The following is a 17,520-nucleotide window of genomic DNA, read 5'->3' on the forward strand; positions in this document are numbered from 1 at the left end:
CCAAGTTAGTCCCCTCTTCTCTTCTGTTAATTATTTTATTATCGTATTTACTACTGAAGAAGCTAGACAGTCAGCTTCTTAGTTGACTGGAATCATTTCAGTGGTTGTTCAAGCAAAAATGACAGATGAGGATGTTCGACTTTTCTCTGATTGCAGACTGAATCTATTTGTTTTGTCAATTGATGTCTATGTTAAATTTACCACACAGTGCCTCCGGGAAACAGTGAGATAAATCTATAAGACTATGCATGTGTGACAAAACAAATTGTGTAGTCAATAGTCTGCTTGTGATATTCTGCTCGTAGTACAGTGGAAGCCGAGCAGGTGTGTGTGACAGTGTTTTGTAATGGACAGAACAGAAGGTGTGGTAAGATAATAATGTTATTGCATTATCTTTCCTGTATTTTATATACATTATATGCAAGGGGATACCAGTTATTGAATTCGGCATGGCTTTGCTTAGCATCACTTTATTTAATACATTTACTAAATGTCTACATTTGGTCGTATGTCTTTGTAGTAGCAGCATAAAGTGAAGATACGGTTGATTTTTCAGGTTTTATTTACTATATCTTCTGCAATCATGACCACGCAGAGGCGTTACCATCCTAAAAACCTTTATATCCCCAGGCAAAAGCATAAAAAACCTAATCAGTAATAATGCCAGAGAACTGCTCAGCTTTGTTAGGTAGTAGGTCAGTGTCTTTGTTGCAGCGTGAGATGTTCACAGGACAGAACAAGACAAAAAGATAATCTGGACAAAAGGTTTGGATAAGGATACAGTTACATTATAAAATGCAACATTGGAACATTAATCCTGCCAGTTGGACACTCTGAAGGCTGCTGTGTTTGGAAATAGGTAAGTAGGTGACTCTAACATCATTCAAACAGGATTGAAAAGTCCAGATTTCAGCATATGAGAGCAGAATTGTCGGAACGTTTCAGCTGCTAAAACGGGGAGACTGTGAACTTTTGGTCATTTACAAAAATCCAAACACATTTTATTCGCGGAATAATCCACCTTTGATTCAAGATGTCATGCACGTGTCTCATTCAAACTCACACAAAGTTGTCTATAGGTGAAAGGAAAAACTAAATTAGGATTTGGGTTAATGCATTCATTTTGTTTCATTTCTGTCATTATACAGTCCAGTGTAAATTACTAAGTTATGTTTTTGCATTACAGGTGATAAGTAAAAATATGGGTCTACTGCAAATGTCTCCTGTGCTGCTGCTGTCCGCACTTTCACTAACAGGTAACTTCCTTAGTCCTTAAAATTATATTTGACATCCTTAGCTGTGTAGATTGTTTACCAGGTATAAGCCACATTGAAATGACCTTTAATAGACCAATGGTTGAAATCAGGGTGAATAGAAATGTACATATATCAGGTCTCAGGTCTTGTACCAAATCCTGGGTGACGTTACCTTTAAACTACATTCAACCTTTCTCTGTCATCTCTGTAAACGTTCCTTCCTGACATATGAAGTCAGCACGGTATTGATGCAAACATCACTTTCCTCTATAGTGGATCACAGGACAATATTTTGTAAGTCAGAAGCATTAACGTCCACGTTACACGGTGAGTGTCTGACTCGCTGTCTTTTCCCACGGAGCACAGGCACATTTGCAGCACGCATTATTGGAGGTCAGGAGGTTGTGCCGTACTCCATCAAATATCAGGCGTCCCTGCAGACTGAGACCGGCCAACACTACTGTGGAGGAACTTTAGTCCACCCACAGTGGGTGGTCTCTGCTGCCCACTGCTGGAGGCCGTGAGTAAAGACTAGATCTTACTAGAAAGGATGCGAGCTGATGTTTGACTATATGAACAAAATATATAAACACAATAAGAACAGCAGGGTTTTCAAGAATGTAGTTGTTCTTTGCTAAATAGTTCCAAGGAAATTCGAAGCCTCGTGTCTGCTTTTGGTCCTCAGGAGCAATCTGCTGAAGGTGGTGTTAAGTGAACACAACTTGGCTCTAAGAGAGGGATATGAACAAGTCTTCACTGTCTCAAAGATATATGTCCACAACTACAACTACAAGACATTCAACAATGACATTATGCTCATTAAGGTAAGCAAGCAAGCTGTAGCAGCCTAAGCAGCAGCCTGAACTAATAAATGTGGACGAGGCTGGATTATCATCAACGCCAACTAAAGAGGGGGCAACTTCCCAGAGGCCACAGAACTGTTTAGAACAAAGCTTATGGCTGTAATCTATTTTGTGCATTTTACCGATAGAAAATCTTAGACGCGGTCGTATTATTCTGTCACAGGGTGCAAACTACAATATGCAGATGCAGGTTTTATACAATTCATATTTACGCAGTCCCCAAATCAGAAGCATTGAGAGCAAGTTGAAAATCAGCAAGAACACAAATGAAATGGTACCAACCTCTTGCAATATTGACCAATTCCTCCCTTTTGCTATGAGACCAACAAATCGCACAATTATGCTGTTTGAACTTCAGCTTTACAGTCATTTCCACAATGCTGTGATATTTTATAGTCGGAAATTTTGTTGTTATCTCTTGTCATCACTTGACGAGAGATGCGACTGCTTGGTGACCGTCTCACAGGTGTGAGGCTGAATTGTGGTTTGTGTTCCAGCTGAGTGAGCCAGCGCTTCTGAATGCCAATGTCCAGCCAGTCGACCTGCCAGACGAAAACACCCCCCAACTTACTGAGGATGTGTGCACAGTGAGCGGCTGGGGTGTGACACAGATCTACAGTTACTTCCTGTCCCCTGCGCTACGTGCTGTGGATGTAACAATACAACCTCTCTGTAATTCTTACTACTGGGGCAAGATCACCCCAAACATGCTGTGTGCTGGATCTCGACTGGGTGGCAAAGATTCCTGCCAGGTACAGGAAGAGTTGAGCTTTGTCTTCAGTCAGCTGTGTTGTATTTTCTTCCTTAGTATGTAGTCATGATGTGTAATGTTGTCTTGGTAATTCTACAGTACATACATATTTTACACTAATAGTTCCCTTTTATTATATTTATTTTATGTATTATATTGTAGGCTTCTGTGCTGCATGTCAAATAACCTGCTATCATATAGTATAAATGAATATTAATAGATTAATAATTAAGATAATAACAATTTCTGTAAATACCTTCATCCTAGTTCAGTGACTTTTTAAGAGGTACTAACATGGCAGGGACATTTGCAGGGACTACAGATGAACAGTACTAATTATGTTGTCTACAAAAAATCCATATGTCCCTATTATATGTCTGCTGTGATTGTATATTGGGCTCTGCTAAATGCTACATCACCAGGCTGTCATGCTCACAATGACAATATTAATATGCTGATGGTGATCAAGTGTTAAAAGGGCAATTTGACCAATTTTTAATAGGTTCAAATGCTTCATGTTGACATTTAAACGACAAACTTTTCAGTTTACATGATGACACCTGGTGGCTCATGCTGCATAGTGTTGTAGTTGACCTGCTCCTCCAGAACTCGTCCATCTGACATCAGCTAAGCTATCCATGTCATCCATATTACTAGTTTTTCATCTCGAAAGAGATATTTTAATATAAGAAAACAATGTTATACATATTGTGTACTCCCTGAACTAACCAAAAGAAGAAAATCCATAAACTCACTCTTAGACATTACAGCTAAATAGTCTGGAACAAATAAAAAAGAAAGTATCGAAACCAGTTAACGAGCAGGGTATTGATATCTGCAGAAAGTTTCACTACTATATATTTACTCGCTGTTGACATTTGACTAAAAACCAACAATGTCAACTTTGTTGCACTACATTAAAAGGCCAGAGGACACCAAAGTCAGAAAGATTCATTCTCTTTTGAATATCTGTGCAAATTTTACCCCAAAACTGTTTGTTGAGATATTTCAGTCCGGACCAAAGTGAGCCTATATTAGTGGTACGACTTTGTCACCATATCAACCTTAATGCCCAATTTAGATTTTCAAACATCTGTTTATGTTTGATGGCTCACAGTCATATTTGTTAGGAACTTGTATTGGGCTCCAGTGTGAGCATAACAATATTAATTTGTCTGCCAATGAAATTGTGAAATTTTCTGTCACACAAACTGCTGTTAGTGTATGTTCCTTTCAGTTTGGCTTCAACAGGAGCTTCTTCCTAAATGGCCATCAAAATGTTTAATTCCTCATCTCTTGACTTGACACCTGTCACACTATGAAAACTACAAACCATTCCACTCTGACTAGTCATAGATCAGATCTACAACCAGTAAAAAGGAGCTGGTATGAAATAATCCAATTTTGTCTGTTCACACCTTCATAAAAAAAAAAAACAGATTTAAGAGAATTGGCAGAATAACAAATCTGATACTGATATTCAGGATGTCATGTGAATGTAGTTATAATGTCAAAAAAGATTTCATATCACAACTGGTATAAACTAATGTAATAGTACTCGAATGAAAAAATGTATGTTTGTATAATCTCTAATGTATCTTGCTGACCCACAGGGTGACTCTGGTGGTCCCCTCATCTGCAATGGCAAATTCGAGGGCATTGTCTCCTGGGGTATCAGCTGTGCAAACCCATACTTTCCGGGGGTCTACACTAGAGTGAGGAACTACATCCAATGGATCAACTGGCTTATTGAAAGCGACACAGCGTAAATGGGTTTTGATGAGCAACCCACAGAGGCATCCTGCTAGATAAATCATTTTCCTAATCATTTTAAAAAACAGTTGATTCACAACATTACTTTTAGTGGCATTTTAATTATTGCTAATATCTTTCTTTCTGTTCAATACTTACACTAAATGTCTAAACTTAGTTTAACAGTATAATGTTTATAACGTTGGGGCATGGTACCTGTTTTTTCTTGATTTAAGGTTTTCTGGAAATATGCCACTTTGCTTACACTTAACTGTTTTCATAATTCTCTGTCCTGAAGAATGACTTACAAAAGTGAACCCAGTAGTATTAATAGCAATAATGTTAAAGCATTATTAATTAGTAGAGCTGGGCATTATGGTTACATAATAATACTTAATTATCATTCATTCAAAATCCCCTGACAATTATCGACCTACGCGGCAGTTTTTATCTGCACCTTTGACAATTCTTCAGTGAATTTAAGCCGTTGTACATAATAAAAATAATATAGATTCAGCTTTAAGGACATCATGTAAACACTGGGCCTTTGACTGGTGATAGCAACAAATGACTGAACCGTCCAAAGTAAAAATAAAGGGGAGTTGTTTCTCTTCTGATAACAGTCGGCTGTATGTGCTTTGAGAAATCTCTTGCCTTGCCTTTAATAGACATTAATAATAAATAATAATTGTAATACATTTCTTTCTCGCACGCTGAATCAGTATCATGGGCAGTGGGGTGGTGGAGTGGATAGTGCTGCCACCTCACAAGCTAGAGAGCTTTTGTGTGTGTGTGTGTTTGCATGTACTCTCCAGTGGTTGTGTGGTTTCCTTCAATCATCCAAAGATATGCATGTTAGATTAATTGGTGATTAGTTGTCTGACCAGCTGTATTGGATTGCATTAGCTTGTGAGTGTGAGGAGAGTCACCCTTTATTTGTTAGTTTGTTGCAAATCCTTACTTTACACATTACACATAGGAGTTTTACAAGTAGTGTTTTTCATTTGGTTTTGGTTTATTGTAGTGTTGCAATAATAGTTGCATAAACTCAAAGTTTATGGCTAACTTAATTCACAAAAACTTTTGGCCATGCTATCAACCCTCAGGGATCCTTTTAATATACTATACATTTAATTATTTTCAATGTATTGCATGCAAAGCTGAATTTCTTTGTTTTGAACATAACAGCTTGGGTATGTCAATGATCTGTAGCGATATTGGTTTTTCATGCATTATTATTTTTTGTGCAGCATTAAAAACTTCCACTTTAGTCCCTCATGAAATGCACTTCTTGGTATCAGGCTTTAAGAAATATTATACAATAATACTTACTCTTTTGTACTTTTAAGGAGTGCAGCATTAAAAACTCACACTTTAGTCCCTCCGTGCATTTCCTACTTTCATGGAGTTATTAGCCAACACAAGTCCTAATCACAAATATTAAATATTTGGTCATTTTCAGAAGTTCTACCCTGTAAATACCAGATTTTTGAAATCAGTATCGGACCAGCTGCTCGTCAACACAGACATCTCTTGCTGGGTTGTAGAGGAGTTGGAGGCAAGCTGCCCACATGTCCCTGATGTCTCTGAACACCACAAGCTTGTCATCTTTCAGCCATGGTGGTCCAAACAGCTTGTCATTGAGGCGGAGGCAGGTATTGATAAGCTTAAGTTTTGGTGACCCAAAAGATGGCTCGGCCTAAGTGGTCATTCCACAGGCTCACCATTGATTCATTGCAAAAACGGTACAGCCCCAGGTAAACTTGCAGGTCAGTGGCATCAATAACCATCCAGTCGTCCAGTCAACCATCCAATGTCTCTCTTGGATATTAGTAAAATCTAGGATTAGCCTCATGCTATTATCATTTATGAACAAATGTGTGATTCTGGTATGGTGTGCTTTGTGTGCTGATTCTGGGGTTTTGAATTTCTTCACACAAATTGCACAAGAAACAGAGTGAATGAAAAACAATACCACTTGAAAAGCACTTGCCCATAGCTCATTAGGTCATAAGGACATACGATGCCCACACTGTAAACACACATGTTACATTTGTCAAGATAAAAGCCCAGAATGACACCCAAAAATAATATAATGCATGTTTTTATGCTTTAATGGATGTGGGATTAAAACCAAAAAACTACACTAAATGTAAATAGGTTTATATTTTTGTGCTTAAGGTCCTGAATGTTACAACTGGTTTAGGTACTCAGCCGAAAATCCAAATATCGAACTACGCATGAACACAACCAAAATTGTGAAACAATTTAAGAGGGAAAAGCGCGTAAAATTACGCCTAAGGTTCCAAGAGAGCTGATTAATCACCTTGTATTAATTAATTAATCAGTTAAGCTTCTGATAGTTTTCTATATGAATCATATTATCTAAGCAAAGTGATTATTATTGTGCGCATGTCACTTCTCCAAGTAAACACTAAAGCTGCAGAACGCAGGGCATCGGTCGCGCATGCTCAGTAGCGTTTGTTTTGGTTCTACAAACGTCCTTCCTCGGATAGTTGAAGCCTTGCTGACGCCATAATAAACTGCCAATTTATTGGAGTTATGTCCGTGAAACACGCCATTAGTCGGGGGCTGGAGTTAGGCCGGTCGGTCCTTCAGCTAGGACTGCTCAAATCGGGTGGCCGAGTCGCGGCAAAGCTCCGAGCTGACCGTTTCCGTGTAGGCCCGTCGGTCCGCACCGTTCAGCCTCAGGCTTTCCTGCCGTCTCGGTACCGCTATTATCGCACCTCTCTGCGGGGCCTGGCAGCTCAGCTACAGTCCGCCGGCTTCAGGAGGGGCTTTACCGGCGGGTCCCCGCGAAACAGGGCCGTGTTTCTGGCTTTCGGTCTCGGTGTGGGGCTCATTGAACAACAGCTGGAAGACGACAGAAAAACTGCAGCCACATGTGAGGAGATCCATGTGTGGTTTTACCTGACAGCGCTGTTTGTTTTGTGGTGTTCTCTCTTACATCTGACGTGTTCAGCACCTTAGTATAATAAAGTTTAGTGTGAAAGCCATATTTACTTTAGCTGCCTACATATGAAACTCATAAAAAAAATAAATTATATATTGAGGAATTACATTGAAAGTAAAAGATTGACAAATTACAACACTGGTGGCCGTGATGTTTATAGGTTATTGCATGTTTTTTGTTGTTTGTTTATAAGGAATTTAGTAATTGTTTGTAATTTTAGAGAACAATCAGGGCAAGTGTGAGCCCACTGGATCTGGATGCGTAAATTAAGAAGTGTGTACCGGTGTCATCAATGACGTCACATAACTGCCTTTGAAGTTTGTCAGTTGTCAGGGAGAGGACTGGTTATGTCTATAAGCACTGTTCCCTGAAGGAGAGGAATGAGATGAAACACAAGTAGGGGACTTCACCCCCTCGCGGGGGTGGTTCTAGACATAACAATTTTTTCCCTTTCAGCTAATTCAATCATTACAACACAAGTATGGGAAATATATTCACGCCCCGCTGAGCAGCCCTGAAAACCATGGACAATATCCCCACTGAAGATGCTGTCACATCCAGACATTAGAACTGTACAAAAGTGTTGCAACCACATTAGGTGGAAGACACTTAGCCATCAGATTGGACCTTTTAACAGGCAAGTGTGTAGAGTTCACAGTTTGGAACGTAGGTGAACCACCTCCTCTTGTGCCTGAGACTATCTTTGCATACCATGACTTCCTATGCCAGCGGGGGGGAAACCAGGATCAGGGGCAGGCCCTGTTAGCGCACCCTGCCCTGAACTGGCAAAATCAGATCCACTGGGGGAAAAGCACTCAACAGAGTTGTGGGCCATGGATGTGCCAGAGCGTCCAACCGCAGAAGAGGAAAGCGGTCTGTTGTGGAGAAGAAGAGGGGGCAGTGGGCATTTTCCCGGGATGCAAAGAGATCCACTACTGCCCTGCCGAAGTGCTCCCAATTCCGAGGCCACCACTGAGGGATGCAGCCTCCACCCCCTCACAAGAGGTCCTCCCCTGGTACGAAGATCTGTCCCTATGTTCAGACAGCCTAGAACATGCTTGGCTCTAAGTGACAGAAAATGAAAACTGCACCATAGCAACAGATAATGAGTCAGTTTCAACAGAGGAAGCGAGCGAATCCCACCCTGCCTGTTTATGTAAGACCGCACCGTCGTGTTGTTGGATCTGATCAGAAAGTGCTGGCCCGTCAGAATGAAACGAGAAAGTTTCAGGGCCAAAGTCACTGCCGGCAACTCCAACTTCTTGATGTGAAGCCTGCATTGCTCCAGTGACCAGACACCCCTCACTGCTGAACCGCCGCATAGAGCGCACCACCTGCTCAGAAAAGCGTCCGTTGACACCACCTTGCAAGACAAAACTCTAGTTATCAGAGAACCCGGGGCGTATCAGATCAGGTTAATGCCATGGTAGAAGAGCTGCCATGCAGGGTGGGGTCACCGTCTGTGTGCATCACGCCACCTCCACAGGAGCCTGACGCTGACCCCACAACAAACTCAGCGTTGAAACGCTCGCATCTTTAACAGTCCCAAAGGCACCAGAGCAGTCATGGACGCCGTCATGCCCAATAACTGTAGAACATTTGGAGGCGCAATTTGCGTCCCAATTGAAACTGAGCAACCCAGCTATGAAAAGTGGCAATTCTGTGGTCCGACAGACACGCTCTGCTGGTGGCGAAACAAATCCCCAGACCTGGAAATGAAAAGGGAACAATGTTTGATTTACAGCTTTTGGAGCTAACAGACAGACGTGGCCTACAATGGTAGTCAGGTACACAGTTTGTTACAGTGTGCTGTGGAGTGTGTTTGTGGAATTTATTGGTTATCATGTCAACGTTTTCTGTGGAAATACTTTGTTATGTGGAACATGGAATTCAATAAATGTTTAGTGTTTTATACAATGACCTCTGTTGTCGGGCCACCAGATGCGAGTAAGGCTGCCTCTACACTATGAAACTATTCATGTAAACACAAATAAAATAGTAATATAATTGATGTAATAATATAAACTAAAATAATTAACTAAAATAATTTTATTTTATTCAGTGCAGGTACTTTACTTTTCCTTGACTGGATCGTCACCTTTCTTTCTACATCCTAATAGCAAATTTTCCCAATCTGCAGGCTGTTTTTAGGAAGAAGAAGTTTCAGAGCCCACTAAAGTCACTCAGCTCTGGCTATAAACTGGAGGATTACATCATCGGGAACCAGGTTGGGAAAGGCTCCAATGCAGCTGTGTACGAGGCTGCGGCTAAGTTTGTCCCACCAAAGCAGACTGACAGCAAGTCCTCCCTGGTGGAGCTCAGAGAAGATGAAGAGGAAGTACAGAAACCTCGATCTCTGACGTGCTGCTCACTAAAAAAATTCCCTCTGGCCATTAAGATGTTGTGGAACATCGGGGTAGGTCTTCTTAGACTTGTACTCACAATATTAGGTACACACAGCCAACACGTGCCAGTGTTTACTTTTGTTGGTGCCATTTGTTTGCAGGCAGGTTCATCGAGCGAGGCTATTTTGAAGTCCATGTCACAGGAGCTAGTTCCAGCAGGTCCACTGGCCTTAAAGCAGGAAAAAGAACACATTACTCTGAATGGGTATATACCAGATCATCTGTGCTTTCGTTGTTGACCTGCAATAAGGACTAAAGGGTAGGAAAAAGGTGATCAAAATGACCTCTTAATTACCATTATTTATATTTATCTCTCTTCATATAGAGACTTTGGAGTCCTGCCCAGAAGAGTGTCCGCGCACCCTAATGTGATCAGAGTGCACCGGGCTTTCACAGCCGATGTGCCATTGCTACCAGGGGCACAGGAAGAGTATCCAGATGTGCTGCCTGCCAGACTGAACCCTTTTGGTTTGGGAAACAATCGCACTCTGTTCTTGGTCATGAAGAAGTAAGAGCTGCCAAACCTAATGCTCAAATTTAATCCAGGAAGAGATTTAGAGTGATTTGAAAACAAATGGCACCACCTTCATTTTTTATAGTTTTACACGCACACACACACACAGTTCGCTTTTACAGTGCTTTTCCAAAGCCCTGCACAAGCCGACCTAGTGACAGATGGACTACTAGCCTTTCTTTTGTGTCCACTTTGTCATAGCTATCCGTGCACACTGCGACAGTACCTGGATGTGACCTCGCCCAGTTGCAGGCAGGGCTCCCTGATGATGCTGCAGCTCCTGGAGGGTGTCGACCATCTTTGCAGACAGGGTGTAGCTCACAGAGATCTTAAATCAGACAACGTGCTACTGGAGTTTGACTCAGGTCCGAAAATGTACAATTAGTAACAGAAAATCCATCTGTTCCATGTTTTATTGCATCAGTTCTATGTCAAAAAGTCCATTGATATCACTTTTCTGCAGACGGTTGCCCTCGTCTAGTAATAACTGACTTCGGCTGCTGCTTGGCGCAGAGTGATTCCTGTCTGCAGCTGCCCTACAACACCACATGGGTTTATAAAGGAGGGAATTCATCCCTTATGGCACCTGAGGTAGGCTTAAGCAGCATTTCCTCTGTCAAACATTGGCCCCTGTGCAACTGGTTCAAATATTAATAAAGAAGAAGAGCATTATTAAGGTGGACAGTATAAGAGAATTGAAGCATATCACCATACATGCTTGTTCCCAGATACAATATCATCCCAATCGCAACAACCATCAAAGATGCTCTTCCAAAATGGTCAAAGCCAGTGTTGGCATTAGCTCAAATTAGAGTTATAAGCCAAGAAATATTGTAATAAATACAAGTTAACACAAAATACATTTTGACACACAAAAGGTCATTATGTAGAAAACAACTTGTACTTGTGCTTTTATAATATTTTTGCCCAAAGGTGATTACTGCACTTCCGGGACATGGTGTGGTGATTGACTACAGCAAAGCAGATGCCTGGGCTGTGGGTGCCATCGCCTACGAGATATTTGGAGACCATAATCCGTTCTATCGTGCAGTGGGACTGGATAGCAGGAGCTACCAGGAGAAGCAGCTTCCTCCTCTGCCCTCCACTGTTCCAGCTGATGTGCAGATAGTGATCCGATTACTCCTCAGGAGGAAACCAAGCCAGGTACAGGGTTGTGGCAGGGTTTTTGAAGGGTTTATGTCGGCAGGGTATGACCCTGGGCTCTTAGTATAGCGACGGCATCATATTTTAAGTTTATTTAATTTTTTGGGGGGTAAGAGGTTAGTTCCTACCACTTTCATTAAAGTACAGTATTAATACTAAAAATAGCTGGATTACATTACAGCAGCCATGGAACATATGGATCACAAACCAAACAGCTTAAGGACTAAGAAGTAGAAAATAGTATAATCAAAAAAAGCTATTGAACTGATAAACAAGGCTTCTTCCCCTTCACATTCATCTCAGACTTCACTTTAAAGATGTGACATTGCTGTCTCAATCTATTTAAGTTCGCAAGAACCGATTTAGATTTTGCGTGAAGAAAATGCCATAGACATAAAATATATTTTAAAATATTTAGAATATATTCAGTGTTTTTAAAAATGAGTCAGAAATTGGTATAATACCAGCACTTTGAATAAAATCAGCAAACAGAATAAAGCAGAATTATACTCTAAATTCTAAATACAAACTGCTCAACTGTGGTGCTGGTTTGGATTTGTTTTTCTTTCCACTGCAAAAGTAACAATTAAAATATGATTAATTAGGGGTTACAAAGTCAGTATGGACACAAACGGTGAGTTTACAATTGTGGGCTGTGATAAGATGCTCTCTAAAGAGAGAATCTTATTATGTGAATATTATCTGTGTCTGTCTGACTGTCTCATTTTACATTACAGATTTCTTATATTTCCCATAACTTAATTGTGTTTTCCTTCCTCTGCAGCGCCCTAGTGCCCGTGTGGCAGCCAACATGCTACATGTCAGCCTCTGGGGAGGAAAGGCCCTGGCCAGTCAGGACAGCGCCGGCATGAAGAAGCTGGCTGATTGGCTGCTGTGTCAGTCTGCTGTGGTTCTGCTGAAGGGCTGCAGGGGACCCAGTGGGAACAGGGTTGAAGCAGAGCTCCAGCAAAGCTTTCTGTCCAACCTGGACCTGGAGGACCTTCGCACTGCCTTGGGCTTCCTCTTGTACGGGCGTGAGCAGCAACACGCCTGCATATTGTCTGCATAATTCCACTTCCACTGAAGAGCTCAATGCAGATCTACTGAGGCTGTAGTTAGATTTTCAGGCAGATGAGAATGTGAATTTGACATCACCCTGTGTTGAATTCTGGTTAACAGACGTCCTCTTTTTGGTTTTGCCCCATGTTTTGGGAAGTCGTCACTTTACTAAGACATTATGTAATATAAATTATTTATCATAGTGACGCTAATAGTTTAGCAATTGTATTACTTATTACTTAATGCAGTAACACCACATTCAGAAACCTTACTGTGGTGCGCGGTAAATTTTCTCAAACGTCTTGTTTATTTTCCGGTCTGCTCTCACGTTAGACTCACAGGGTCTCTGATGGTGGACCTCTTAGCAACCTCTCAAAGCAGTGGTCTGAAAATAACTGTATTTTATGGAGCTAAGTAGACTTGCTGTGAAGTATGTGCAGATAATATCAATGCTGACAAAATTAAACACAACAACAAAATGAAGCTTTTATAAATGAAAATGCTGGTAGCCACTGTAGGTAAACACAGGTAAACAGACCAGATAGTCCCTGTGTCCCAACAGTTAACATACTGTGACATAACTTCACATCCTCTATATTGGTAATGTTTAAAGTCTTTTAAAGCTAGAGCACAGTACTGACGCACTGTTATACATCCTCTGTTACTGTCACTTTATTCTACCAGTGGCTATAACTTAGATGTTGTAATTCATGGATGAAACAATGCAAAATTCAACACATCTTGCTTGTGCATTGCATCATGGACTTCTGAGGCTACTGCTCTCTACATTTAACATCTCCCCAAATTGGAGATGCTTGTCAACACCAGTCAACCTAATTAAGCCAGACATGCAAGATACCTGTAAAATTAGTGTTTTCTCTTATAGTGCACTTTTTAAATATTTTCCATCTTACTCCCACACAGTCACCTATGTAGTGATGAAAATCAGGGTGTGTAGACTGTTGGACTAAAATGGTGGAGGCCAATGCAGGTATTTTATACAAAAGTAAGACAATATATATATTTATTGTGTATTGTCTATAGTACTTAGACAAATGGTGTAGGGTGATACTGACCTTTACATATTCACAGATAATACGCAGCCCATAAACAGCTCATGTGTCCAACAAACTTTGTGTAAGGTTGCAACACTTATTCTGCACAACATAAAGTTTGTATAAACATGCTCAACATATTTATCACACTGGTGATGCACAGATTAGGCCTTGCATGGTTCTGACTGAGCTCAAGAATGTAATTTCTGTTTTTTTCCCTGGTTTGCACTTTATGTTTGCACTTTGTCAGAGCCACTGTTAGTGCACGTTATGTAGTTATTGCCAGCTTATATACAATGGCTATTGTATTCTAGTAGATTAATTTGAATGATTTAAATAGCGACTTAACTGTTCACATACCATCATTCAGCTATGTTACTTAAACCCCTCAATTACAAATTCAGCATTTTTCATATTAAACCATTATGTGGTCATCTAGGGAAAAAGTGTGTATATTAATTTGAGACTAAAGATGGTGGTACATATTTTGGATATATATTTTTCTGCTGTGTTTCAGAATAAAAGTATCTTTGTCTGAAAAGTAAAAAGAGCTTCAATGTTCTTATAGGCACCTAATTAAAAACATGTACAAATCTGTGTAAATATACTTAAAATATTGGTTAATCTGTGAGTAAGGAGAATTTAGTTTAGTTGGAATATTAATGTAGGTCTGAAGTAAAAAATAATACATTTAATGTAGCCTACATTAGGCCCAAATATGCAGAGCACATTCTAACCTTGATTAAATGGAAAAATCAAGCATACCATTTTACTTAAAGCTTAATCTATCTTAATCTACAGTTTTTGTAGATTTAATGCCATAGGTTTTAGTATTTCAAGGTGTAACAATTTGTAAAAAACAAAAATGGGCTTTAATAATAACACACAAGCAACTTTACATCACAGGAACTTTATTTAGGACGGAGTCATTTTGGCATTTTTTAGGAATCTTACTATTCAAACTGGTAAACACAAACATTTCAGGTTGGAATGTATTAGGGAAATTGGACTCAACTGTGACCTGTTAACTAGCTCATTGATATTTTTTTTTAGTATTCCTCTCCTTCCTCCTCACCCTCACCCTCGATGGAGTCGACTCCGACCTCTTCGTAATCCTTCTCCAGAGCTGCCATGTCCTCTCTGGCCTCAGAGAACTCTCCCTCCTCCATACCTTCACCCACATACCAGTGAACAAAGGCGCGCTTAGCGTACATCAGATCGAACTTGTGGTCAAGCCGAGCCCAGGCCTCTGCGATAGCAGTGGTGTTGCTCAACATGCACACGGCCCTCTGGACCTTGGCCAGGTCTCCACCGGGAACCACAGTGGGGGGCTGGTAGTTGATGCCGACCTTGAAACCAGTGGGGCACCAGTCCACAAACTGGATGGAGCGCTTGGTTTTGATGGTGGCAATGGCAGCATTCACATCTTTGGGCACCACATCACCACGGTACAAAAGGCAGCAAGCCATGTATTTGCCGTGGCGAGGGTCACATTTGACCATCTGATTGGCTGGCTCAAAGCAGGCGTTTGTGATCTCAGCAACTGAAAGCTGCTCGTGGTACGCTTTCTCAGCAGAGATGACAGGGGCGTAGGTGGCCAGAGGGAAGTGGATTCGGGGATATGGCACCAAGTTGGTCTGGAACTCTGTCAGATCAACGTTGAGGGCACCATCAAAACGAAGGGAAGCCGTGATGGAGGACACAATCTGACTGATCAACCTGTTCAGGTTGGTGTAGGTAGGACGCTCGATGTCGAGGTTCCTACGGCAGATGTCGTAGATGGCCTCGTTATCCACCATGAAGGCACAGTCAGAGTGCTCCAGGGTGGTGTGGGTGGTCAGGATGGAGTTGTAGGGCTCCACCACAGCCGTGGACACCTGGGGAGCTGGGTAGATGGAGAACTCCAGCTTGGACTTCTTGCCGTAGTCGACAGACAGACGCTCCATCAGCAGGGAGGTGAAACCAGAACCGGTGCCACCTCCAAAGCTGTGGAAAACCAAAAAGCCCTGAAGACCAGTGCACTGGTCAGCCTGAAGACAGAGGGAGAGACACGGTGAGCATGTGAGAATCTGTTATGTGATTTAAATTTGCTATTCCAAAGGAAATTTGACACACAGCCCCTGCTTCAAATGTACCCACCAGTTTGCGGATCCTGTCCAAAACCAGATCAATGATCTCTTTGCCAATGGTGTAGTGTCCACGGGCGTAGTTGTTAGCTGCATCCTCCTTACCCGTGATCAGCTGTTCTGGATGGAACAGCTGGCGGTAGGTACCAGTGCGCACCTCATCTTAAGAGACAAAATCGATCACACAAAATGACTCAAGGGTATGTGAAAATGAAATCAAGAGGCAACTTTTACATCTATATTCTCTTAATTTACCAATGACTGTGGGCTCCAGGTCCACAAAAACAGCTCTGGGGACGTGCTTTCCAGCTCCAGTTTCACTGAAGAAGGTGTTGAAGGAATCGTCTCCTCCACCGATGGCTTTATCACTGGGCATCTGTCCATCCGGCTGGATCCCATGTTCCAGGCAGTAAAGCTCCCAGCAGGCATTGCCAATCTGGACACCAGCCTGACCGACGTGGATGGAGATACACTCACGCTGTGAGGCAGAGAAAGAAGACTTGGGTTTAGATGCATTTGTGATACAGGGAACAGAATGCACAATGATTCATACTTAAAGGGAAAAAGACCCGCGCATACTCGGGGCCTTTAAAACTTAACGCCAGGTAAAACATTTTATGGCAGCCTGTACTGACTGAGGTCCAGTCCATCAGTCAATTTCCTGGAGCTCATGCACTTTCTGATGTGACATAAGACTGTGTCTACTGCGCACTGTGGGATTACTGTAGGGAGAGGGGATTATCTAGGTCAGATATGCTGCAGTGTACTGTGTCTTTAAAAAGCCTCATGCAGGTCTTCCACCGAACGCTTTGGCCCATCTATTTTCTCCTTTGTAGTATTTATTTGTTCTATTATATTGTAAACAGATGAATTATACGAAGGTTATGTTTATATACCACAGTCAGTGGGACTTATATTATCTCCTAAAATGATCTTTAGAACAAGGAAGACTGAATTAATGTAAATTACACTCATACGAACGCTGCAAGAATATTGAGAAAAACAGGTTGGTAAACTGGTAACATAGTGGCAATAGCAAAAGTAACTAAGCTGATTTAGTTTCATGGAAAGAGGATTAGGCACTTGCAGTGCAGGAATGTATCATATCACATTGTAATGCTAAAAACCAACCTAATATGTAATATGTGTGTATATGACCGTATGCACAACGACAGTACAAAGGAGTTTCTAACCACACAAGACTAAAAATGCATTAAGACATGAAAGGGTAAAAAATGGAGACATGTCATAAGACTGACGTACTTTCATGCCCCTCCCTTTTAATATAGGTTAGATCTTTGAAAACCACACATCTAAGGAAACCCATTAGAAATTAAACGTAATGAATTGTACTCACCATGATGGCTTGTCGATATTCTGCAACGTAATGAGACAAGTCTGAAGAGGGAGTCTGAGATGTGCGGCGTCTGAGGCTGATCTGCTGATGCACCACACTCTGCCTCTTGAGGCGAACAGGCGAAGTGCACAGTTGACAAACCCTCCCCCATCTACTGCAGTTTTACATTCACAACATGAAATACGCACACGCCAAACCTCAACTCAGAACAGAATGTGTTCAGGATTTGGTCCACAGTGCAGAA

At 41.4% G+C, this 17,520-nt stretch overlaps 3 protein-coding genes across 3 annotated transcripts; 2 read left to right on the forward strand and 1 right to left on the reverse strand.

The window, feature by feature from the left end:
* The first annotated feature begins 735 nt into the window (after positions 1 to 735).
* LOC137139566 (trypsin I-P1-like) lies at positions 736 to 6,131 on the forward strand. The gene is made up of 6 exons (XM_067526996.1): positions 736 to 859; positions 1,187 to 1,256; positions 1,623 to 1,776; positions 1,942 to 2,080; positions 2,617 to 2,871; positions 4,484 to 6,131. Exons 2-6 carry the CDS (start codon positions 1,202 to 1,204, stop codon positions 4,637 to 4,639), a joined length of 759 nt encoding a protein of 252 aa, XP_067383097.1. The 5' UTR covers positions 736 to 859; positions 1,187 to 1,201; the 3' UTR covers positions 4,640 to 6,131.
* A 932-nt stretch (positions 6,132 to 7,063) lies between these two features.
* On the forward strand, positions 7,064 to 14,341 carry pink1 (PTEN induced kinase 1). The gene is made up of 8 exons (XM_067526994.1): positions 7,064 to 7,541; positions 9,737 to 10,012; positions 10,103 to 10,206; positions 10,327 to 10,509; positions 10,717 to 10,880; positions 10,979 to 11,106; positions 11,449 to 11,679; positions 12,464 to 14,341. Exons 1-8 carry the CDS (start codon positions 7,185 to 7,187, stop codon positions 12,746 to 12,748), a joined length of 1,728 nt encoding a protein of 575 aa, XP_067383095.1. The 5' UTR covers positions 7,064 to 7,184; the 3' UTR covers positions 12,749 to 14,341.
* Positions 14,342 to 14,687: 346 nt separating this feature from the next.
* LOC137139565 (tubulin alpha-1B chain) lies at positions 14,688 to 17,423 on the reverse strand. Its single transcript, XM_067526995.1, has 4 exons — positions 17,277 to 17,423; positions 16,175 to 16,397; positions 15,933 to 16,081; positions 14,688 to 15,823 (listed from the first exon to the last, which is right to left on the reverse strand). The coding sequence occupies exons 1-4, from the start codon at positions 17,277 to 17,279 to the stop codon at positions 14,843 to 14,845; spliced, it is 1,356 nt and encodes a 451-aa protein (XP_067383096.1). The 5' UTR covers positions 17,280 to 17,423; the 3' UTR covers positions 14,688 to 14,842.
* Between the last annotated feature and the right edge of the window lie 97 nt (positions 17,424 to 17,520).

Source organism: Channa argus, chromosome 13 (genome assembly GCF_033026475.1).
Source record: "Channa argus isolate prfri chromosome 13, Channa argus male v1.0, whole genome shotgun sequence".
Taxonomy (NCBI): domain Eukaryota; kingdom Metazoa; phylum Chordata; class Actinopteri; order Anabantiformes; family Channidae; genus Channa; species Channa argus.